Below are 25,989 nucleotides of genomic sequence, written 5' to 3'. Positions count from 1 at the left end.
GATGGTGTGGGGGGGAGGGGGAAGGGTGGTGGAATTTTAAAACACTGACAGAGTCACATCAGGGGAATATAAATAACACTTGGAAAGATATCAGTGGGCTGTTAGAAAGGGAGCTAGGAAGTTCTCTGAATGTTTCATGTGTCTTTCACAACTCTACCTTTGTATACTCACCTGAGTTGGGGTGGCTGAACAGATATAATTTAGAGTATTTTAATCATAACCTAGAGATAACTGCTAAAGATTCCAACAGAATCTCAGAAGAATGCTGCACTATATAAAACTTGTTTCACTGTAAACAAAATCTTAAATTACAATTTTGTATAAGGTTACCAAAAATAAAACCTTTTTTTGTTGTCGTTTTGAAGTTTTCCTTGTAAAATATTTCCTCAGAGAGGCGAAGGGTTTAAGCAATTTAGTTCCATGAAAAAAACACAATAATATTATAAAGTTTCACTCTACTTAAGCTGTTTCAGATGCATCGTTTTGGTTTTTAAAAATCTTCTATGGTGACTTCCAGGATTTCAAGCAGGATTGACAAAGTCTTAAGATAAACAATTACAAAGCAGAGCGAGATTTCTTTCTGAAGCTATGAAATGATCGGCTGGGGTCAGAGATGTGTGTTCAGGGGGACAAAGCTCTCCACAGAAACCCTCACACACATGATTAGGAGGATCAATTTACCACAGGACAATCTGGAGGGTTGGCCAGAAGCCCCATAAATTCCACAGTGGGAACACTCGATGCTTTTCCAAAAGAACAGAATCTACACTTTTCAAAAGAACAGGCGATTCAATTCACATTTTGGCCTCTGCAGTTCTCACTCAAGAGCTCTTAATAGTAAAGCCCTAGATGCAGGAAAGAGCACAAGAGTACTCGATCCCTGGCTTTGTTCTACTCTCACAAAGTCAATGTCAGGACAAGGCCCAGCATCCTGATGGGGGCCAAGAGTCACCAGGTCCAGTCAGTGCCTTTGACTCCTAAGTCTCCACAGCCTCTGTGACCAGGGAGGTCCTCCTTTGCTCTTCAGAGCTCCAGCCAAGGGAGACTCAACAGCAATCACAACAGGGTGGGGAGGATGGGCGGGAAAACAAAGACTCTCCCAGCAGTCTGCGCCATTCCTCAGGAACCTTTTATGCAAACCAGCATACACTGGAACATTTGCAGAGCATCCTATTTCTGTAAACCTAATAATATTTTTAAACATGCTTCAGGAGGAGATTTCACGGAAGAGGTCTGTGTGGAATCTTTCTGTAAAGGGAAAATTGTGCTGCTATTCAAAAAAATCATTTTTTATTTAATTGTCTCAAAAATTCCTGGTTTTCTTACATATACTGGACAGAGAAAGAATGTGTGGCATAAAGTTGTTTATCTCAGGGCCAAGCTCAAGAAGACAAATGATACATATGCGCCATAATGCCTCACAAGGAATCCTTGCACATCTCACTCTGGTCACACCAGGTATCAGGAACATCGAGCTGGAACCAAGGGCTTAAAAAATACATCCCAGGTGACTTACCTGAAACATTGGATAGGTCAAGAATGTTTCCAGCATCCTCCCCTCACAGGCAGGGTTGGCTTCATACTGTTTTAAGAGTTTGTCAAAATCTCTGTTTTGCTTACAATTGGCAAGCACCTGGAGGCTGTACTGGTGGTTACGCACAAATTCTTGATAAATGTTCAGCATGGGGAGCAAAATATCAAACAGATCAGCTGGAAAGAAGAAGTAAACATGGCAGTTTCTTTTGGTGCTAGGTAATTTATCTAAGGAATGAGGGGAGGAGGGGACTGACTGTGTTCACTCAATGGGAGTGGCCAAGAGTGGCTCCCAGCACCAGGTGTCACGCATGTGTGAGGCCAATTCTGATGCCTGAAGGACTGATCTGATACAATGCGCCCCCACTCCCAGGGCAGAGCCTGACGATAACCCTAAATAACTATGACAGGTCAGGAGAAAGGTAACTATTAAGGCAAGGCCTGAAGGCCAATGAGGCAAATTTCCAATAAGTTAAAGAAGCTCACAGGCCAATAGAAAAACTCAAGAGCTTCAGCTTGAATAATGTTGAAAGATATTTTACTCTAATTGTAACCATATTAAGAGAAAATCTTGTATCTCTAAAGCATATACTTACCTAAAATTAAAGTAGGCCAGTTTGCTATCCTTGCCTTCAGTCCTTGATGAAATATTTCATGAAGAAACATGATTGTTTCACTGTAAAAAAATTTAAAAATTACACAATTTAGTCGTGAGTAGAGTCTTTGCCACCCAATGTGGGAAAATCTCTCTTCTTCCTCACAACAGAAAAGCCCAGCTTGTATCTCATGCTATCAGACTTCTACTCATGGCCTCTTTTTTAAAGCCACTCTTCTAACACCTTGAGCTCTTAGCTCCCATCTCACTGTCAGTTTTTCCCCCAACACTGCTTCTGTCATAATTCTTGGTGACTCCAATATGCACACAAATCTTCCAGTATCCTGGCCTCTCGGGCCTTTCAACTTCTCTTCTCCAAGGATCTTATTCCATCTTAAAACACACACACACACACACACACACACACACACACACACACACACATTTTCTGCACTTTTTTATTTACCTCCAGGTACCACCTTGTTTCTCTGCTCTTATTCATATCAACCCTCCTTTGAAAGAGTTTTCTATACCCACTCTCTCCAGTTCCAATCCCCCCATTCTCTCCTTAGTTCTCTCTATCTAATCTGGCTTTGGCCCCTCATCAAAATTACCAATAAGCTCCAAGTTGTTGAATCCAGTCAGTTCTCAGTTATCATTCTACTTGACCTTTTTTGACAGTTATTTATTCTCTCTTGCCTTGGTTTCCAGGGCAACCCATTCTTCTGGTTTTCCTCTTGCAACTCTAATTCATCCTCTTTACTATCATATTATAGCTCCTCTTCATCTTCCTAACCTATAAACGTTGGAATATCCCAGGGCTCAGGCCTTGTTCCTCTTTTCTCAAGCATCTGTGCTCACTCCCTTGGAAATCTCATTCAGACTACAGCTTTAAATACTACCTTTATGCTATTGGGCTCCCAAATTTATATCTCCAGCCCAGCCCCCTACCTTGACTATATTACCCAGACTAATATCTAATCCCTGATCACTTATTTCTCCATTTGGATGGCTAATAGAATCTCATGCTCAACAGGTCCAAGATGAAAACTCTTTACCTTTCTCTTAAATTTGTTCTTGCCTCAATCTCCCCCCAATTAGTAAATTTAAAAAAAAAATTTTTTTAAACGCCACACTTCTAGTTATTCAGGCTAAACACCTTGGAGTCTTATCTGCTTTCTGCTTTCCCTCAAAATCCACATCAAACTCATCAACAAATCTTACTGGCTCTCTGTTAAAAATATATCCAGAATCCAATCATTTATCACTTTCTTCATTACACTTATCTATCAGTTGGATTATCACAATGGCCACCTAACAGGCCTCCCTGCTATAATCGTCTCTCACCTGGCTCATTGAAATAGCCTCCAAACTGATCTGCCTACAGTCTATTCTCAACAGGGAAGCCAGAGTGAGTCTTTCAAAAATAAGTTCAGTCACGCCACTTCCCTGCTCAAAACCCTACCAGTGTCACCCCACCTCACTTAGAGTAAAAGCAAACATCTTTACAATGTCTTACTGTTAATGCTGTAATGTCCCCCTTCATCCACACTGACCTGGGCAGTTTCTCAAACAAGCAAGCCAGGTCTGCTCCAGCCTTAAAACCTTTGCACAGCAGTCCCCTCTGTTTGTATCACTTTCCCCCTGATAGCCACATGGCTTACTTCTTCACCAACTCAAGTCTTTGCTCAAATGTTGACTTACCATTGAGGCCTTTCCAAAGCCTAGCTATATAAACAAACAAACAAACAAACAAACAAGAAAAACAAAACTATGGCACATTCACATAATATAATACCAAATACCAATTAAAAAAAATAGAATGCTCTTTACATATCAATATGGAAAGCTGTCCAGGATACATTGTTAAGTGAAAAAAAAAAAAGTATATATTAAAGTACATTGCCTTTTGTGTAAGAAGGGGGAAAATAAGACTCAAAATCCCTATTTGATTGGATCTATATCAAGAAACACTGGAAGGATATATAAGAAACTAATTTAAATGGTTACATATATAAAGTGGGGAAAATATGGTGGACAGAGACCACATGAGAGTGAGACTTCTAACTATTGTTTGATGTTTTCATGTTGTTTTGACCTTTGAACATGGAAATGTATTATCTACTCAAAAACAAATAAGTAAAATTTGAACTAAAACACGCAAGCACTCTCTTTCCTGCATTATCTCCTTCACTTTATTTTTTCAGCAGCACTCATCATCGCATAATATACTACATATTTCACTTATTCACTATTAATCGTCTGTCTTCCCACATCAAAATTTAAGTTCCATAAAGACAGGGATTTCTTTTTCTTTGTTCACTGATGAATCCTCAGCAGTAAGGACACTATAAATATTTATTGAGTGAATAAATTTACTAGACAGTCTCAGGCCTTCTGTTAGTTTTTGTTCTTTCTAAAGTACTTTTGTATAAATTACATGTAAAGGCCCATTAATCACTCCATTCCCTCAGTTTGTGAGGGAGATGATCTTCCCCAATATACACAAACCCCACCATCACACACACACAATGACAAGAAAACATATGTTAAATTGAGAAGAAAGACAGAGAGCTATATGCCAAGATTCAAGATAAAGATATAAAAATTTGTACTAAACATGAAATACAAATAATTGCTTTCTTATTTTCAATAAGAAAATAAACTTTCTTATTTTCAATATCATAACTCATAAAAGTGTATTTATGATACTTATTCTTTCAAGAGTAAAGTAAAAATTCTTTTTAAGAAATACAAATGGATTTTGCACACAAATTTTTTTTTTCTTTTTTTTTTTTTAGCTGAGCCATCCTGCTACCTATTGGTAGCTTAGCGGCTGCTCAGCTCGGGCTGGCATCAAACCGCTGTTGCTCAGAGCTCAAACTCTTGAGCGAGCTCTTAACCAACTGAGCCACTCGGCCGGCCCTTTTTTTTAACTTTTTGATTTATGCCAAAACAAACCTGTTGAGAAAAATACTGCTGACATCGTCGTGACTGATGGGGGGCTTCTTGGAGCTGGCAGCCATTCGCAGGGGCCGGAGGAAGCCATTGACCAGGATATAGAGCTGGTGAACATACTCCGACTCAGCCTCGACCATGGTGAACACAATCTGGTTTCTCTTCCTCATACTTTCAGCATGAGGAGAACAAATGTAATCCTGTACGATGGTCTTCCATTTCCTTCTGCACAACCATCCTCGCATGAAGCTTTGAACCTATAGAGAAGGAAAAGAACAGCAGGGAGGGAGGAAGAAAAAAGAAAAAGAATCTCAGGGAGCTGTGAGACTGGCTTTCTTAAGACAGTAAGAATGACCACCCTGTGTCATGTAAAACACTGTTCTTTTATTGGTACACTAATGTTCCCACCACAAAATATATAATAGTAAGCTTCTTTCAGATAGCAGAAAAAAGATGATTTAAAAAATATTTCTTTTATCAGGTTCACAAGTTTCTTTCATAAGCTTAAGGTGTTTAGGCCTGCCTACATGGGCACCAGAATATAATAACATCACATACCTAGGTATGTAATACCTAGAAGTTAGAAGTCTCACGTTAGGTATTAACATTTCAAGAAAGGAATAAATTGAAGGTTTATTCTTTAACAATAAAAAAATCAGATATTTACAAAAAAATTTTAGTGGTAATAAAACATATAACAAAATTTACCATCTTAACCATTTTTGGTGTATAGTTCAGTAGTGTTAAGTATTTTCACGTTGTTGTACAACAGATCTGAAGAACTTTTTCATCTTGCACAACTGAAACTCTATACCCATTAAACAACAACTCCCAATTTTCCCCTTCCCTCAGGCCCTGATAACCACCATTCTACTTTCAGTTTCTATGAATTTGACTACTTTAGATAACTCATATAGGTGGAATCATACAGTAGCTGTCTTTTTGTGCAGGGTTAATTTTATTTAGTATAATGTTCTCAAGGTTCATGCATGTAACATGCGCCAAGATTCCCTTCCTTTTTGAGGCTGAATGAAATGCCATTGTACATATGTACCATGGTTATTTTATCTACCTTTCAGTGGACATTTGGGTTACTTCTATCTCTTGGCTATTGTGAATAATGCCGCAATAAACATTGGAGTGGAAATATCTCTTCAAGATCTTGCTTTCAATCCTTTTGGATATATACCCAGAATGGGATAGCCAGATCATATCTTAGTTCTTGTTTTTAAATTTTTGAGGAACCATCATACTGTTTTCCATAGCAGTTGAATCATTTTACAATCTTACCAACAGTACAAAGAATTCCAATTTTTCCACATCTTCATCAATAATTTATTTCTGGGGTTTTTGTTTATTTGTTTGTTTTTTTGACAGTAGCCATCCTAATGAATGTGAAGTGATATCACATTGTGTTTTAATTTGTACTTATGATGCTTAGTGATGTTAAGCATCTTTTCATGTGTATATGATGTCTCCAAAGATTATATACAAATGGCCAATTATATCAACTTTGAAGAAATGTCTATTCAAGTCTTTTACCTATTTCTAAATCAGGTCATTTGACTTTTGTTATTGTTGAATTTCTTTTTAAGTTTATAAAATCAGTGTTAGAGATTAGCTCATCCAACTTCTTCCTTTTATACTCAAGTAAACCAAATTTCATGGTAAATCACAAAGCTAGGAAGGCTGCAACCAGATTTAGTGTTCTTTTACCTGACTTTTGTTAAATGTATGGACCCTCGTTCCCAGTCACATGGGTAAAATACACATTAACAATTAACAGGCAAACCTGACAAAGTGCACTGGCCTGTGTGTTATAGCTAACAAATATTTACTCATCATTGTTTCAATGCCCAGGTAAATGTTGGGTGCTAAACAGACAGGTATATGTCATAATCCTTAACCCAAAGGCTCTGCCACTAACCTGGTGGGTGACCTTAAATTCTGGTCCTCCATTTCCTCATTTATAAAATCATTGACCAAAAAACATCTAAAGTCCTTTATAAATTTAGGAAAGTTGTGATAATTTATTAGGATTTATTATATTTAAGTGGCAGATTCAGCAGCAACAAAGCAGGATGCAAATTCATATATCATTGAAAGCATGAATCACTACCAAATCTTTTTTAGTTATTGTCATTATCTACTCAACACATTCTTACACTTTTTATTTTTTCCATTCTACTTCACCCATGTGGTCTAAATTATCATGTATTTAAACAACTACTCTTCTTTTGAAATTTTAAAATTGTATTATTTACCTACCAATGTTATCAGCATACTATCAATTTTCATAGAGGCATTCATTCATACAGTTGATGTACCCCTCCCTCCCCCAATAAAAATGAACCACATTTTAATAGAATTATGTCTGGAAAATTATATGCATACTTTTTGGAAAAATCTAATGGGAAATTTCTATAAATTATAACAAATCTCAACTTTTGGTCTCTAGAAGTTAAAAAAATTATGTTGATATTTGTCAAGATCAGAATAGAGAAACTAATTCAATTGTAAGCACCCCTTTCCACACAGACATTAGTTTGATTTGAGACAGAAAAAACGGTAGAGTTAATTTCAAAACCTATTTAACAAGTCTAAAAATAGTTTAATTACTCCTATTAAGAAATAGGAAGGTATTAATAGGTGATTTCCAAACAAGATGGCAGAGTAGGTAAATGCTGTGCTTGTTTCCTCTCATGACCACGTTAAAATTACAACCAATAAACTACAGAACAACCATCACTGAGAATTGCCTTAAGAGTAGCTGAACAGAAGTCCTACAACTAAGGACAAGGACATATAGAAGAAGCTACCTCAAGACTGGTAGGAGCAGTTGAGATGTGGAATAGGCTGGTCCCACATCTGCATGTGGCCATTAAAAACCAGGAGGGATATCTCCACTATGGAGTTTCCCCTGCCTCTGCTCCCAGAGGAGTAAAGAGTCCCATCTCCACACCAGGCTCCCCACCCAGGGCTCCAGTGCTGGGAGAGAAGTAACCACAACTTCTGGCTGTGAAAACCAGCAGAGCTTGTGGCTGAGTGAGACAAGGGAGACTGCAGTCCCAGGTGCATGCATGGACTTACTCACTGACAGACTCACTCACTCTGAGCTCCAGCACTGAGACAGCAGCTTGAAAAGTGCCAGGGACATATAGGGAGGAACTGAATTGTCTAGCTTCAGGGTGAGAGTTAGAGGGGCAGCTTTCCCCAGACATAAGTACTGATAGAATCTATTATTGCTCTGTTGAGTCCTCCCCTATCCTGGAGTGCAGGCACAGGCAGCCATCATATCAGAGTCTCCAACAACCTGGCTAACACTGTTCACCCTGCCCTGGGGATTCCCTGAGACCCCACTCCCACCCAGCTTGCAAACCCATCCATGTAGTTTCCAGCGGCTTTTCCAAACTAAAAGCCTGTCTTGGCGCATGCTGTGGACTTTCCTAACATCTCTCAAAGGTTCACAAAACTCAAACAAGCAGCATCTGGTCTCAGCGTGCCCTGTACCTCATGCTGAGCAGTCCTAGGCCTGGCACCAGTGTCAGCCAGCCTCAGTCTGTGGCTGGCCTCTCCCAGACACCTCCAAGCCCAGAGCGGGTGACTATCACCTACAGATTGCTTTGTGGCTCATGTCGGGTGGCCGTGGGCAGGTCACAGGCTGTGCTGAACTTGGCCTGGGTAGAGTTGCTCCCCAAGGAGACTCCAGGGCTGGAGCTGGAGCACCACCCAGCTGTCTCCACAGACAACACACCCAAAGGAAAGACTAGGCAGGCAGCAGAGCCCTGCTAAAGCAAACCCTGCTCCATAGGGTCAGTCCTTGCACAACAGCTCCTCCACTGTTGTCACATTGGGTCCTGTCCTTATAACTAATCAGCCTGAAGGCTAATCCCTCCTATTGACATGCAGAAAGGAACCAAGGCTCAACTACAACAGGAGGGCACACACAACCCACACAAAGACACACCTGCAGCACCTGGCTCAAGTGACCAGGAAGAATGTGCCACTGAGCCCCACAGGATACCTACTGCATAATGTCACTCTACTAAGACCAGGAGACATAGCAGTTCTACCTAATATATAGAAACAAACACAGGGATGCAGCCAAAATGAGGAGAAAAAGAAACACGTCCCAAATGACAGAACAGAGCAAAGCTCCAGAAAATGAACTAAACAAAATAGAAACAAGCAATCTATCAGTTGCAGAGTTAAAAACACTGGTTATAAGGATGCTTAATGAATTTCAGGAAAGAATAGATGAACTCAATGAGAACATTAACAATACGATAAAAAATATAAAAATAAAGATAGAAAACATGAAATAGAACCCATTAGAATTGAAGAATATAATAACTGACATAAAAAATGCACTAGAAGAAATCAACAGCAGACTAGATGAAGCAGAGGATCAAATCAGCAATTTGAAAGATAAGGTAGCAGAAAACACCTAATCAGAAGAGCAAAGAGAAAAAAGAATCCAAAAAATGAGGATAGCTTAAGAGGCCTCTGAGACAACATCAAGCATATTAATATTTGTATCATAGGGGTACCAGAAGGAGAAGAGACAGAGCAAGGAATTGAAAACCTATTTGAAGAAATATGACAGAAGTCTTCCCTAACCTGGCAAAGGAAACAGACAGATAAGACTAGGAAGTGCACAGAGTCCCAGACAAGATGAACCGAAAGAGGCCCACACAAAGACACACTATAATTAAAATACCAGAGTTTAGAGACAAAGAGAGAATCTAAGAAGCAGCAAGAGAAAAGCAGTTAGTTATCTACAAGGGAACTCCCATAAGATTGTCAGCTGATTTCTCAACAGAAACTTTGCAAGACAAAAGGGACTAGCAGGAAATATTCAAAGTGATGAAAAGCAAGGACCCACAACCAAGATTACTCTACCCAGCAAAGCTAGCATTTAGAATCAAAGGACAGATTAAAGAGCTTTCCAGAAAAGTAAAAGCTAAAGGAGTTCATTAATACCAAACCAGTATTATAAGAAATGTTGTAGGAACTTCTTTAAGAAGAAAACAAAGAAGATAAAAAAACATGAATAATAAATTGGCAATAACTACATATCTATCAACAATTACTTTAATGTAAATAGAGTAAAAGGTCCAACCAACAGATAGGGTGGCTGAATGGATAAGAAAACAAGACCCTTATATTGTATATATGCTGCCTATAAGAGACTCATTTCAGATCGAAAGACACACATAGATTGAAAGTAAAAGAATGAAAAAAAATAGTTCATGAAAATAAGAAAAGGGCTGGGATAGCCACACTTACACCAGACAAAATAGGCTTTTTTTTTAAATTTTTTATTGTTAGTTTCAGGTGTACAGAACAATGCAATAGTTATCCTTTTCACCCTTCACAAAGTAACAAACCCCCTCTTCCCCTCTATTGCCCTCCTCCCCAATATCATGCTTATCTATTACAATTCCATTGACTCCATTCCCACTCTCTACTCCATGTCCCGAGACTATATGTATATATAATTATAGTTGACATACATTATTACTCAACATCAGCTTCAGAAATACAGTGTGGTGGTCAGGCCTCTACACTGACTATGAAGTGGTCTCCCCAACAGGACATGAGGCCATCTGGCCCCCTAAGAAATATTTACATTATTGATTATATTCCTCAGACTGTCTTTTTCTATCCCTGAGGCCATATTGTAATTACCAATTTGTATTGTCTCATCCCTTCCCCTTCTCCTTCATCCCCACCCCCTCCCAACTAACAACCCTCAGTTCTTCCTCTCTGTCTCTGAGACTATCTCCATCCACTTCTACCATCCATTCAGTTCCTTAGAATCCACATATAAGTGAGATCATATGATACAGACAAAATAGACTTTAAAACAAAGGCTATAACAAGAGACAAAGAAAGACCCAGTAATCTCTCTTCTGGGTATTTATCCAAAGAAACCTAAAATGCTACTTCAAGGGGACTTGTGTATCCATATGTTCATTGCATCATTGTTTACAACGGCCAAGATGTGGAAGCAGCCTGGGTGTCCGTCGATGGTTGTTGGTGGTACATGTATACAGTGGAATATTGCTCAGCCATGGAAGGGAATGGGTTCTTGCCATCTATGGAGGTATGGTTGGACCTGAAGGGTATCGTGCTGAGTGAAGTATGTCAGAAAGATAAAAACAGATCCAATGTGATTTCACTTATATGTGGAATCTAAAGAACAAAATAAACAACCAAACAAAACAGAAACACACGCATAGATACAGAGAACATTTTGATGGTTGTCAGCTGGGAGGGGGGGTTAAGGGTGGGTGAAAAAGGGGAAGGCATTAAAAAAGTACAAATTGGTTGTTAGAAAATAGTCATGGGGATGTAAAGTATAGCATTAGGAATACAGTCAATAATATTGTAATAACTATGTATAGTGTCAGATGGGTACTAGATTTATCAGGGTGATCACTTCATAAGTTATATAAATGTCTAATTACTATGTTGTACACCTGAAATTAATATAGCATTGTATGTCAACTGTAATTGAAAAATAAAACAAAAAAGAAATGGGAAGGTAGAAAATGTAATAATTTATCATTATTCTTCCATTAAATAGAAGTATTTTCAAAAATCAACTTAATTGAATTTTGTGATAAACAAAGCCTTTCTATTTACTTGGAGAAATGTTGCCTGCTGAGCAAAAGCTGGTTCACTCACTTCGTAACAGACCAGTTTCTACAATTGGACTGAAAATTGTATTTGACTGATAACATGTTGTATCTGACAATTGTATTTAGCTGATAATATTTGACTGCTAGTATGTGTTACATGCAACTATATACTATTAAAAGAAAGGCAACAGTACTAATCTTGTAACGTAATAACATAAACCAAATTCAATTTTTAAAGTTTTAAATTCTAAGAAAGCAATAATGTTATTTTACTTTTTTATTTCTTAGAAACTGAAAACATTGCAACTTAGTCCTAAGAAGCATTTCTATTTCAAATTTTGAGCAATATTTGGTTAAAGTTTTGTTACAACTGAAGGGGGGTAATTATTTAGCATAGAAACGCATGATTACAAAAGACAATTAAGACCAAATTAAGACTCAAAAATGTGTATCCAAGAAAAGTTCTTCAACAGTGAAGCTTTTCACATAATGTTAACAAAGTTGAGTAAGTGCTTTACACAGGACAATTAACATTATGGAACTCAAAACCCAGATGAGATAAAGCAAACACAGACTAGACTGAGTGCCAGTGTCTAGCTAATTGCAAAAGCTGTACAGTTATAAATAACAGTAAGATGGAAAGATCTGCTGACTATGTAGATGTTAAACAAGAAAGAAACAATACTAAACCAGAAATCTGAGCAGATGTGGTGATTTACCCAATCTTCTCACATGTTTAAAAGAAACAAAACAAAACAAAACAAAAAAACTTTCATTAAAAAAGCACCAAAGACTATAGCTAAAAGAAATATTTTTGAAATGTAATTAAAAAAAAAAGTACTCCCCAAAATATGAAAGCAGCCCAAAATCAGGAATTTAAACAGCACCAAATTAACCCAACTGGAGAACGCTGTTATCTTAATGTGCTGTTCGGGCATCCTTCCCAACCGAGAGTCCAAAAGGGGATTCCCAGAACTGGAAAGAAATCTCAAGCTGAAATTTTTCCAGAGAAGTAGCCCTATTTGGCAAGTCTGGGAGCCATTAGAATAGAAACACCAAGGTTGTTCTCAGCTGAGGACAGGGTGGCAAAGACATTATTACAGAACAGACAACTGCTTGTCGTAAAATCCCCGGAAACCCCCAGCACCCTACCTTTTTAATCTTCTTGATGTCTGGATCCTCATCCTCTTGATTGCTTTGGTAAGGCCGCATTCGTTCCTTGGTTTTATTAAGAGCAATAATCTATATAACACAAAAGAGGTCCATTTTGTGACTTAGAAAATACTGGATTATAGCTATAACCCATTGGAAGTTATCCCTACAAGGTCACTTACAAGACCCTCAGGAAACATTCACTTTTTATGCACTCTCTCTGCCTTTGGTGCCGAGGCAGGGAAAACGTGACCTTCACCCCAAGCCTGTTTTGTCACTAACGAAAGTGCTTATAAGAAGTGACTGTGGAAAGGATGAACTGGGATTTGGGTTAGGAGAAATGTTTGCCCAAAACTCAGCCCTGACTGCGAGTGATGACAAGGCCAAGGCCTTCTCAGGAGCTGAGTGCCATGCCAACCATCTTGCCCAAAGGCAGCTGCCTGTAATGCCCTGTGGTCTCTAAATGCAATGACACTCAGCTCAAAACTCTTGCTTCCTCTGCAAGAATAATTAGCCAGTGGCCTTCCAAGTACACACAGGACAGCAGGCTCACAGATCTCCTTGGGAAAATGGTAACTGCAAAGGGAACTTCACAGCCCTGGGTTGGTCTCAGTCAGCCAAGAAAAGGAAAAGGAGGTAGAAAGGAATTGAAACAACCTAGAATCTCTTTATATCTCCAGCTCAGTTCTGTGACCTGTGAGGGGCAACTCAAGACCAGCTGGCCTCTCAACTGCCCTTAGGAATAAAATTCACTGGAGTGCCACTCAACTGCAGCCTCTTACAACTGTAAGAACCTATACAGATTTACTAACAAGCAAACACTTACACAGTTAAGAAATCTTAATTGCCCCCCTCTGATATGTCTTTAAACTTTAACCCCAATACCAAATACACATATCTGCCATTTTCTGGCAGGGAAGTGGGAAAATAAAAGGAGTAGAAAATTATGACTCCTGTCAAGCAACTACACAAGACATACCTGCTATTGACAGTTTTTAACTGCAATCTATGTTCAGACTAAAATAGGACACAGTGAAGACAGATATAAGCACACGCAAATAAATATTGGAGAACATCACCCAATGCTGTTTCTTTCATGGAATAAATGCCAACCTCTTTCACTGAGGAGACAGCATCTGCTCTAGCTTACTGTGGCAAAGAAAAAACACAATAATTTTGTTTTAAATTACAGTGCCTGATATAGTCTTTTAAAATGCAGGTTTGTTAAGTTTTCTGTTGTTGTTTGCACTATCTCAGATTTCAGGGTTGCATTGGGAAGTTAACAGCACTAATGATATGGTGAACACGGTGTCCTATTTATTATCACCAGAGAAACAAGCAGATCCCAGATGGAACCAGCTTCTCCTCAGGCTCTGTACACTGGAGGTGATGGACACAGGCGGCAGGAGGTAAGAACTCCTCACAGAATGCACAGTGTACGTCTTAGAGGAAGCTATGAGGAAATGAAGAAGAAAACATTGTCGAATGACAGGAAAGTGATGAGAAACTTATCACGGCTGAGGAGGCTGAATTGTTTCTGCCAACAAGGATACAATTAGTAGTAGTTTCTTCATTCATCCTAGTCTTCTCTTTGAAGCTAACAAGATTCTCATGACATTGCTAACCAGAAAGGAGGGGGGACTTCATTTTCTACATTCTTCTTCAATGCTTCAGTTATTGATTGCTTCCCATGAGAAATGACAATATAGCAATAAATATGTATATATATTGACAACTAAGGGAAGACCAAAAATGAATTTAGAGTGACTTTACTTTTTCTAGATCTAAGGAGTCCAACCATCTCTAGTGTGATCACAAAATACAGTGAATGTTTAAATAAAAAACAATTATTATAGTAAAAGACACATTGCCATTAATCCCCCTCAAAATATTCCCCCTCACTTGAATCACATTTATCCCATCGTTCTTGCCACTTTCTGAAGCAGTTCTGGAAGTTCTCTTCCATGAGTATGTTTAGTTGCGCTGTCATGGCTGCCTCGATGTCCTAAATAAATTCCAAACATTTACCTTTCATGGTCATTTTGACTTTAGGAAGCAGCCAGAAGTCACACGGTGCCTGATCTGGTGAATAAGGTGGATGAGGACACACCATAATGTTTTTATTTGACAGAAATTGCCGTACCAGAAGTGATGTGTGACACGGAGTGTTGTCATGATGGAGGATGAAGTAAAGACATGAAAGAGGACTTCCAGAACTGCTTTAGAAAGTAGCAAGAATGATGGGATAAGTGTGTTTGAAGCAAAAGGGAGTACTTTGAGGGGGATTAATGGCAATGTATCTTTTACTGTAATTAATTTTTTTTATTTAAACATTCACATGTATTTTTTTTATTTACATATTTACCCTTTTATATACCTTTCTGTATATGAACAGAGACACCTCGGAGAGAGGGAGGACCCAGGCACACCCCCATGGCTGCAGACTCCTTCTGCTCTCCCTTGGCGTCAATCTCACTAATTGGGGGTACAAGGCCTGAGAAGTTCACACTGAGCGGGTTGCGGGGAGAAGTGGAAGGAAACAGGTATTCCAACTTCAGGAAAAAATGCACCCTAGCAAATGTTTTATACTTTAACTCAAAAGTATTTTTCCAAATTCTAGAGGAGAGATGGTTGGACTCCTTAGATCTAGAAATAGTAAAGTCATTCTAAATTCATTTTTGATCTTCCCTTAGTTGTCATTCAGACTTTAACTGAATCTATGACAGACTTACAATTACCATTACTACTAGAGTCAGTCTGGAAATAGTTAAATATTATAGTCAACTCTTGACTATCTGATCAAATGAAGGCCATCAAAAGCATAACTAATTTAAAAATAGCCAATAATCTTGATGTTTTTTTGAAGCATATTTACCTAATCCCAACATAGACATTAGATTCATTTCTAATACAGATCACTAGCCTGGCCATGTATGTGTTGATGGCAGAAGAACTAAGTTTGGGATTAAAATTTTGCCTTGATATGTAATCACGACGACATGACAATAAACATGAAACAATGAGAAAGAATTCACCAAATGGGAAATACCTCTGATTTAAGCCTTTCAATTTCTGTATCTTGATCTTCAAGTTGATGCCGTAGTTGGTTAGCTGCAATTTTTTCTGTCTCTACGATCTGAACTAGATGAATGTACTTCTGCATTAATACTTCCCTCTCAATCAAAATGTCTGCATAGCTTGAAAGAAAATTACAGTTAGTCATTGAGATATTGTTCTACTACAGTTCCATATAGAAAAGCACACACTACATTTTTAAAAGAAGCCATAAACATAGTTTGTTTGGCTAACATTATGTAAAATTTAACTTTTGGCTTACATTTGGCAACCTTTAACTATATAGAATTTGAATCATTATATTTTTACATATTTTTTTACTTAGAGTTCATTTAATGATGGCTGCCGCCCACACTTTTATCACATGAGAAAAGTGCAAAGGGACTCTATTGTTTTACAAAGAAAATAGTAAATCTTCTTTTAACAAAGAAACTGAAGTCAAAATAGTACATTTTCTTTTAACCAAGAAACTGAAGTCTTCGAATTGATGGTACATCTTTAACTTTCATGGATGATATTCAAAACATTCCACCAGTTAAGGCACTAGCCAATCAGAACAGACTTGCCACCAAGCAGACTAAATGCAGCGACCATCATAACAGGCACTGGCTGGAAAGAACTACGACAACAGGACCAGCAACCACCAGCCCTGCTTGGCTCTATTTACGATTGTGAGACCACTGACTACCCTTGTACTTTCTCTCCAAAATCAAGAGAAGCAAAAATTTTATTCTGCAAAAAAAGTGTAGATTCTTTGGGCCCTAACTCCAGCAATCTAACCTGTGTCCATTTCTTTGACCAAATATAGTAATGGCAAACTCCCTTAGATTTTTATTGATTATGCTATTGTGAGGCATCTAAAATTTTATCTACAGATCTTCTTGTGTTATTCGGAGTAGTAAAATGTATGTTCCTCCATTCACGTAATCTTTCCCAAATGATATGTTAATAGGAATAACTAACAATAGCTTCTATTTATTGAGTATATAGGATGTACCATATACACAAGTATTCTCATTTCATCCTCCCAGCAACCCGAGAGGATAGGTTTTATCATCTCAGTTGTACAGAGAAAGAATTTGATCCTCACCGAGGTCACACAGCTAATAGGTGGCATTCAAATAGTCTGGGATTCAAATCAAGGTCTGTCTGACCCTAAGACCATGTTCTTAACCACAAGCTAAACTGTCTCTGTAATGAGAAATAGCACACTGGATATAAATAAGAATATTGCAGCAAACAAGTTTTAAGATATCTGCCCAATCTCCCATAATTACTTCTTCTTTGGGAATGTAAGCCCTGGCAGCCATGTTTGCACCATAAAGCCTGCCCTCATGACTACATTAAACTGGTCTAAAAAGAGATAACTGGCCCAAGCTAAACCAATTAGATTCTTTCTCCTTGGAATCAGACTGTGCCTCTGACCTATTTGCTTGAACAGAGATGATATGAACTTCGAAACTCAGATTGCCATGGTTGGGCAGCCATATTTGGCCACCTCCATGCCAAAACAAAGTGAGTTTGCTGAGAGAGAAAAGAATAGCAGATGTTCAGAAAAGCAGGAATAGGGCCGGCCGAATGGCTCAGTTGGTTAAGAGCTCGCTCAAGAGTTTGAGCTCTGAGCAACAGCGGTTCGAGGCCAGCCCGAGCTGAGCAGCCGCTAAGCTGCCAATAGGTAGCAGGATGGCTCAGCTAAAAAAAAAAAAAAAAAGCAGGAATAAGAGAGACAGAAAGTCTGAAAGAGAAAAGTAATCACTACCTGGGTTTCTGTCAGCTTTCTAGTTTCTGGTTCCAGACCTTCATGACATCTGAATATAATTTTTACCCTTAGGTTCAGTGAGATATTGCAGTTTCCATCTAATAAATCCTCTTTTTAACCTAAACTAATTTGAAAGAGGTTTGTGTTAGTTGGAACTAAAATTGTCTTAAGACAATTCTAAAATCATAATTTTAGTTCAATTTTCTCAACATCCTAAGCACTTACATTATGTGTGCTATTATTCTTAGGAAAAAAAGTAGTGTCAGCAATATTTTTAAGTCACTTTATCTAAGAAATTACCCTAAGAGAATAGAAAGAAAAGCTGTGTACGTATAAGTGAGAAAAAGGAAAAAGAAGAAGAAAAAAAAAAGCATAGTTTTCAGCAGAACTTTTAAAGGAGGAAGTAATAATAAAGCATGAGAAAAATAGTCACATAATAAAATTCTGCCTTTTCTCATAAATTTCATTAGAAACATGCAAAATTTAATGTAAATATATTAGATCAGCATTAGGTAGCAAAACAGTGTTTTGTTTTCTCTTATAAAAAGAAAAAGTCTGGTTCAGGATGTGTGGCTGAGTTCATACAGACTTGTCACTGACATCAGGCTCCCTTGAATTCCAAGGTACCATTGAAATGCTATGAAAATTGTTTTCTATGTGAAGAATGAAACCATACCAGCATTATAAAACAGAAAAATATGTCATCAACAGACCATAACTTTTATGAAATTCCATGAAGAGAAAAAGTAAGTAGAACCAGAGTGGTGGGAAGAGTAGAGAAAACCACACATATGCAGACACCTTGCATATAAGCATGGTTCCCACCAAGAGTGGCCAGAGAAGCTCCAAACTCAGAATCTACAAATACAAAGAACAGGAATAGGCAAGGGGGCGATCGTTAGGCATTTCATTAAAGTGCTTTCAGAACATCTGGAAGTTAGGCTCTTCCTCTTCCCAATACCCAAACTAAAGAAATAAAAGGCACAACTGGCAATGGCAATATGCCCTCAAATCACAGCCCGAGCTCTGCTCTCTGTAGAAAGGGGCCTTCTTCCTAAAGAAGGCTCCCAACAAGGAAGCTGGATTCAGAGAGAACAGAGCCTGGCTTTACTCCAGCCATCCACTGTAGACACAAGGGCAAACCAAAAAGGGAAAGGTACTGAGAAGGATTAGGAGGAAAATATACTGCATTAGTTTTCTACTGTGTAAAAACTTACCACCAACTTAATAGTTTAAAACACATATGTATTATTTCATAGTTTCCATGAGTCAGGAGTCCAGGCTCAGTTTAGCTGGATTCTCAGGGTCTCACAAGGCTGCGATCAAGATGTCAGCCAAGGTACATTCTCATCTGGAGGCTTAAACAGGGAAGAATCCACTTCCAAGTTTATTCAGGTTGGTGGAAAAATTCATTTTCTTGCAGCTATAGATAGAACTCATGCAGTTTGCTGCTTCTTCAGGGAAGGTCCTAGTCCTTCTTTAAGGGCTTTCATTTGATTAAGTCAGACCCATAAGCTGTAATTACACCTGCAAAATCTTTTCTGTTGTCATATAATGTAACTGAATCAAGGGAGAGACTATCCCATCATGTTTGCCATATACTAGTGGCTGGTAGCAAGTCACAGGTTCCACCCCTGCATACTAAAGGGTTTAGAATCATACAACGTGGTGTCCCAGCCTGCCTTCCTGCTATCTGCCCACATATCCAAAAAGGAAGCCTACATATGTGGCACAGACCCTACATTCACAGTCACAGAGTAAACCCAGGTCAGCTACCTGTAATAACCCACAAGGTCCTTCATTATAACAAAGATCACTAGACACTTGAGAAAAGAAACCCCCCAAAAGAAAGCCCTCTTCAGTAGGTAGCACCTAAGACAGCCTGTAGTGATCCCTGCCTTCTGTTGGTATTCATGTCCTTATGTCATCCCATCCTCTTGAGTGTGAGCTGGACCTATATGACTCACTTCTAAAGAATACAATACAGCAAAAGTTACAGCACAAGTGATGGGATGGCACTTCCAAGATTAGTTTACAGGAAGACTCTAGTTTCTCTCTTGCTTGCCTTCTTTTGCTACTGTCTTGTTGATTTTCTCTGAGAGAAGCCAGTGCTATGTTGTAAGCTGCTCTGTGGAGAGGTTCGCATCATCAGAAACTGACAGAGACCCCAGCCAACAGCTGAGGAACTGAGGCCTCAAGCCAATGACTGATAAGGAAAAATGAATCTAGCCAACAACCACATAAGTGAACTTGGAAGTGGATCCTCCCCTAGTTAAGCCTTCAGATAAGACTGCAGACCTGGCTGACACTTTGATTGTTTCCTTGTGAGAGATCTTCCCGCAGAGTCACCCAGCTCAATTGTCCCTAGACTCCTGATTCACAGAAACTGTAGGGAGACAATAAATTGTTTATTGTTTTAAGCATTGTGGATTAAATTGCTAAGCAGAAATATATAATACATACAGCCCCAAGTGAACAAATAGAAAGATACTAGAGGAAATAAGGCTAATTCAGGCAACAGAGACTTACTATCTTCAGAGAGGTACAGAACGATATCAGAGCCATAAGGCAAAAAGGGACTTCCATGGAAAAGAAGTAATCAGGTAACAAGAAGAGTCCTTGGCAACAAAAAAAAATTGATTATTAAAGTTTTACATGTCAATGAATGTGCTAATCAATAAACCAGACATGACTGAAAAACTAAGCTAGGTGATTGGAAAGATAAAGAACACTGAACAAAAATACAAAGATATTGGAAATACAAAAGAAATGCTGAGCAACATGGAGTATAGATCCAAGAGGTCTAACATTCATCTTTTTTCCAGAAGGGAGGAAAAACAAAACAAAAACCATAGGCTGTGATGAGGAAGAAATAATCAAGAAATGAAAGAAACTTGTCCTGAATTGATCACAGCACAATTCAAATAGAAAAGATAATCCACATGCCAGACAGGATAAATGAAAACAACCACAGGTTACCTAACGAAAGTGAGAATCAAGCTGACGTGCTTCTCAATCAGTAACCTGGGACGCTAAAGGACAATAGAGAATTAAAGGAAAAATATTTTAAACTTAAATTTCTACCCCAGGCAACCAATCAACTTGTCAAGAGCCAGTTCCAAACAAAAAACAGTTTACTAACCTCCACACATACTACAGGAGAAAAGTTATGAGGAGCTTTTCCAACCAAACAAAACAGAAAACAAAGACATAACATGATATGGAATGCAAGACTACAAGCTAGGTGGAGCCAAGGAAGCCAAAAGAAATTAGAAGTTAACACAAACACACATGAGATTCTCTTTTTTTAATTGCATATAAACACCCTTCATTTTTCACAGAGCCAAACACCAACCTTGATATTTTGGTACATAATATTTGTATAACTATAATATAAATGCCTCTTATTGTTTTTTAGTTTTCAGAATCAACAGAAGCTTAATTTAGAGCAAAGAAGGGTAAATGTTTAAAAGTTTGTGAATAGAGAAAAAATAATGATCATAGTAGAAAAAGGAACAGGATTCTAAAACATGAAGGGCTCTGTAGATCAATATAAAGTCTCAGGTTTTTGCCCTGCATAAGATGCTGAGCTTTGATCAGAGGCTGGCAAGTTCTGACTTTTTAACAGGATCACACTGGCTGTTGTGATGGGAAAAGATAAAAACCGGGGTTCAAGTGAGAGAAACCACTGGAGGCTCCACAATAATCCAGGCAAAAATGTTAAAGATTGGTCTAGCACCTGACATGGGGCCTGGCACAAAATAGTCATTCAAATGAAAAGTCATGTCAAATGAAACAAAAAAGTTATCTAATATGATTTATTTTGCATGGTTTATTTTTCTTCACACAGTAATTTTCATTTCTCATAATTTTAAAGTTATTCCATTTATTTCCTTTGGGTTTCCTTAGATTACTAATCTTACTGGGATATCCTCTCATCTTTATATCATGAAGCTTTTTTCATGTATCCCATTAGTTAATGAATGTCTACTCTAGGACTGCGTCAAATCAACTGAACATGCAAGTATGGCTTCCCTTCAATGTAAGAATTTTCAGAGCATTGGTATTCCTATTCTACTATATTTCCAATATATATTTTATCTGTTTAAATTTTCCAGTTGCTAGATAATACCCAAGTTTAAGATTTTTTTTGCCTAATCTGTTCATTATTACTGTTCTGTTTGTTTTTTCATTTAATGTTCACCAGGGGAAAAAAATGGTTTCTCACTGCCAAGGGAAATAATAAAATTAAGCCATATAAATCAATATGATGAAAGCCAACTTGTCTGTTGAGCACCACCAGATGGCAAGTTTGAGGTATCTACTCATGTGTGTGTGTGTGAGTGTGTGTGTGTGTGTGTGTGTACACATATATATGTATAATATTTATAATAAAAACCAAACCACCACTACTCCATACAGAGGAAATGGAAACATTCAAATAAAATCCTGAAGAGTCCAGAGAAAAGGCACAATATAAAAACATAGGCCTTAATTATTTTTAAAGAAGGGTAAAAATTTTATGAGCTGAGCAAAGAATTATTACATGGGCCAGAACCTCATCCTAGTAGCTTGATTGAAGACATGCTTACTAACTAATTATATATATTGGGTTGTCGGAAAAGTCATGACATATTTTTTCTATGTTTTTCTTTGCAAAAATGTGTCATGACTTTTCCAACAACACACACACACACACACACACACACACAAATATATATATATATATACACACATATAACTAGATATATATGCTTATGAGATACATATAATAAGAACTATAGAAAAACCCAACTGAAAAGTCATATAACAGAAAACTGCTACTATAATAGCTCTAAAATTATGCTCCATTTTACTGAGAAAACCCTTAAGAATCATCACTCCTCATATCAGGGTGTAGAGAGCATTAATTATGAACACAAAATGGACTCTAATAATTCTAATAGTTATGTCAGTCACAAAGTGACCGTCGTGCCAGAGCATTACATGAAAAGCATACCCAGTGAATGCCCTAACCAGATAACTCCAGACGCAGGACAGCTTTATGGGGCTGCAGATAGGGGCCCTGAACCCAGCCTTCAGCATAAATCAGAGCTCTCTGACGGCTCATCACTCAGGCCTCAGCTGACGAGCTGACAGTCAGATCTGCACTCGACCAGACGGAGCCTTTGAAACCTCGCCTCCTGTCTCACCAGCCTGGTCTGACGTCCAACACTTCGCACCCCAGCGCACGCAAAGGGACGCTCGCTCAATACTGGACTCTCATCTTTCTTCCGTAGGACTCCATTCGCCTTGCCTAATCCTACTGCTTGCAAACCTGTGTCACCCTCTTGTGTGAAACTGCTCTACTTCAACTACTGGCCGGAGCCTTGGTTAATGCCCGTGGAAAACCGAGTCAGTCGGACTAGACCCATGGCTTTATTCTAATAAAATCTGCCATTGTGGAAAGACACAAACGTGTGTGAGACTGCTACTTTGATAGCTCCATTCCGCTCACAACCCAGGGGTGTTTAGGTATCACATTCACGTGAGGTTCTAACACTATATGGCCCCCACTTATCTCTTCTCTCTCTATGACCAGGCTCTCCTCTCCTAAGCTGTCCCCTGATGATGAATAAAAACTTAAACATCTCTGTTAGCAGAAATTAAAATGAGGAATAAAATGTAAAGACTAAAACTCCCTGTTCTAAACACGGCATCTGAGGAAGGAAGGATTAGGAGGCAAACAGAAGAGAAACAGGGGTGGCGGCTGGGCGATCACCCAGCCAACCCCTGCGACACAGAGGAATGAAGACTAGCTAGTCCAGGGCTGGATCACAAGTGGCGGCTGACTGGATGTGAGCAGTGAGGACGGGAGGTACAGGATGACATCTGCTGGCCTGCGTGGCTCAGGGGACGGGAAACTATTCCCTAGGCGGGAAGAAGGGGACTATAAACCACTTGGAGAAAAATATGAGTTTGGTTTTGAATTTCCTTAGTATCATGTAACTCTGAGCACCCAGGGGGACATGAAAAATGGATAGTTCAGTATAGAAAAATGAACATTTGCCCGCTTCTCCTCAACCCGGAGGCAGTGCTTCTTGGTGGCTAAGTGCAGAGGTCTGACCTGGATTTGAATTCCAGCTCTGCCACCTACCAGGCTGGTGACCTTCAGGGGTTATTTTATCTAAGACCTCACACCCAACAGGGATAGTACCAGCTACGTCATGAGCTGCTGTGGCTATTAAACGAAGCGCACACAGTGCAGGTAGCACAGTACCCAGCAGCGCGAAAGCGTGGAGAAAGGGTGACACTCCACGCGGTGGAAACCTTGAGACTCGGTGCCAAGTGAGGAGGAAACAGGCCCAAGGGAGAAGCCCTGCGGAGCAACGACATTAAAGAAAGGGACAGAACAGAGGGGCCGTGAAGAGGGTGAGAGGAAATTATCAAAGTAGCAGGAGAATCAGGAGTGAGTGATGTCATAGGAGAAAAAGGAAAGGGAATTCCAAGGGAAGGAAGACAGGTCTCTCAATACTGATATGCGTATTTAAACAAAAAACAAAAAAAACTTCCAAATTAACGTAAAAAAGAAAAGTTGAGAATAAGGTGAATAGTAAATAAAGAGTATGTAATTATATTATCTATTTATCCATCATCAAATGTATAGAAAAACTCAATACCAGATTGTTACCTATAAATACCTTTTGAGGAAACAAGGGGTTTGGGGAACAGTGGGGAAGGTGGGGTGAGTATGAATGGAGTCCATAACTTTGTACCCTATAAAGTATTGTTTGAATTTTCATTTTAGAGAGCTTGTATTTATGAATTACTTGTGTAATTCAAAAATAAGTAAGTATTAAATATAAATGGAAAGGTGAAGTTATATATGAAAAAGCTGTGGAAGTCATTGTTGACCCAGGTGACAACAGTCTCCATGGGGTAGGGACAGAAACCCACCACAAAGGGCTGAAAAGACATCAGGAGCTATGAATAGAGGGAGAGCAACCAAACCATTTCTCCACGCGAGGACAGCAGCTAGAGCAGCGGTTCTCAGCCTTCCTAATGCTGCGACCCCTTAATACAGTTCCTCATGTTGTGGTGACCCCCAACCATAAAATGATTTTCGTTGCTACTCTATAACCGTAATTTTGCTACTGTTATGAATCGTAATGTAAATATTTTTTTGTTTTCCGATGGTCTTAGGCGACCCCTGTGAAAGGGTCGTTCGACCCCCAAAGGGGTCGCGACCCACAGGTTGAGAACCGCTGAGCTAGAGGAAGGGTCAGGGCCAAAGGAGGATTTTTTAATTTTTTGTTTTTAAGGTGGGAGAAATTTAAGGAGAATCAAAGAATACAGGGGGAAAGCCAAGGTTGGGGGAGGAGGGTAAGCAGACTGGAGCTATAAGTGAGAAATAAAACAGCTAATTGAGCAAGAAAATCAATGGGAAGAGACTCAGGGTAGAGATTCATTTTGAACCAGAGATGGATCTCCTGGGAGTGGCAAAGCGTCCATGAGGGTGTCCCCCTCTCCTGCAGGTGAGCCAATGTGCGGGTGAGGACAGAGCACCTGCTGTGTGAATGTAGATACGAGGTTGTTCTGGATGCTTCAGGAAGGAGAGAAACATTTAAAGTAGAAACACTGAGGAACAGGGAATGTCACTAACAGGTAAAAGTATTAGCAAAGGGCTGGACATAAGAAAATTCAAGCTCCACGTTTTCCTACAGAAAACAAGTTCTACCATCCAACCAAGTGAAATGGTTCATATTTCACAAACACAGTGCCCCTTTTCTTTCATGTGCAGGCTCTGAGGCAAGAAAATGTTGACTTCTCCTTCACTGTGGCGAATCTGAAGGCAAAGGCCTCCCAGAAGTTCTTAGTAAAATAATACTGTATCTCAACAAAATCCACACTTTCAGCTTTATAGGAGTGACAGTCTTACAAGAAGAATGCAAAATGTAGCTCCAGGAGTGCTTTAGGCTATATCACTGCCTGTTTCTGATTTCCTAGTCCTGTGGTTTTGCTGTGAGATATAAAGCATTTTCAGCTTTTCTATGTAATTGCTCTTTTCTGATTGGTGAGGAATTTCTCCATGCACATTCCATAAAGTGCTGATTTTATGGGAATGATAGGGGACACACAGTGGCCTTTAGTGTTGGACAGATTTTATACTATACGCTTGGCTCTTAATTTAGCCTCTATCCAAGTAAAAGCAATGAAATTTCAAGCATTAGGTGTTCGGTACAGTTACCGTGTGTGTTTTCCTTAGATTACTAATCTTACTGGGATATCCT

At 38.9% G+C, this 25,989-nt stretch overlaps 1 protein-coding gene across 1 annotated transcript in view; it reads right to left on the bottom strand.

Annotated features, from left to right (window-relative positions):
• RASGRF2 (Ras protein specific guanine nucleotide releasing factor 2) overlaps positions 1 to 25,989 on the bottom strand; it is a 227,353-nt gene that overhangs the window by 119,782 nt on the left and 81,582 nt on the right. The window contains exons 3-7 of the mRNA XM_019652583.1: positions 15,935 to 16,082; positions 12,886 to 12,975; positions 5,090 to 5,343; positions 2,130 to 2,209; positions 1,517 to 1,710 (exon numbers count right to left, since the gene is read on the bottom strand). Of these exons, the coding sequence (XP_019508128.1) occupies positions 1,517 to 1,710; positions 2,130 to 2,209; positions 5,090 to 5,343; positions 12,886 to 12,975; positions 15,935 to 16,082 (766 nt within the window). The remainder of the gene's footprint in view (positions 1 to 1,516; positions 1,711 to 2,129; positions 2,210 to 5,089; positions 5,344 to 12,885; positions 12,976 to 15,934; positions 16,083 to 25,989) is intronic.

This window comes from Hipposideros armiger, unplaced genomic scaffold, assembly GCF_001890085.2.
Source record: "Hipposideros armiger isolate ML-2016 unplaced genomic scaffold, ASM189008v1 scaffold_182, whole genome shotgun sequence".
NCBI lineage: Eukaryota > Metazoa > Chordata > Mammalia > Chiroptera > Hipposideridae > Hipposideros > Hipposideros armiger.
The sequence above is the reverse complement of the archived record's forward strand: the minus strand, read 5'-3'. Positions and strand labels throughout refer to the sequence as shown.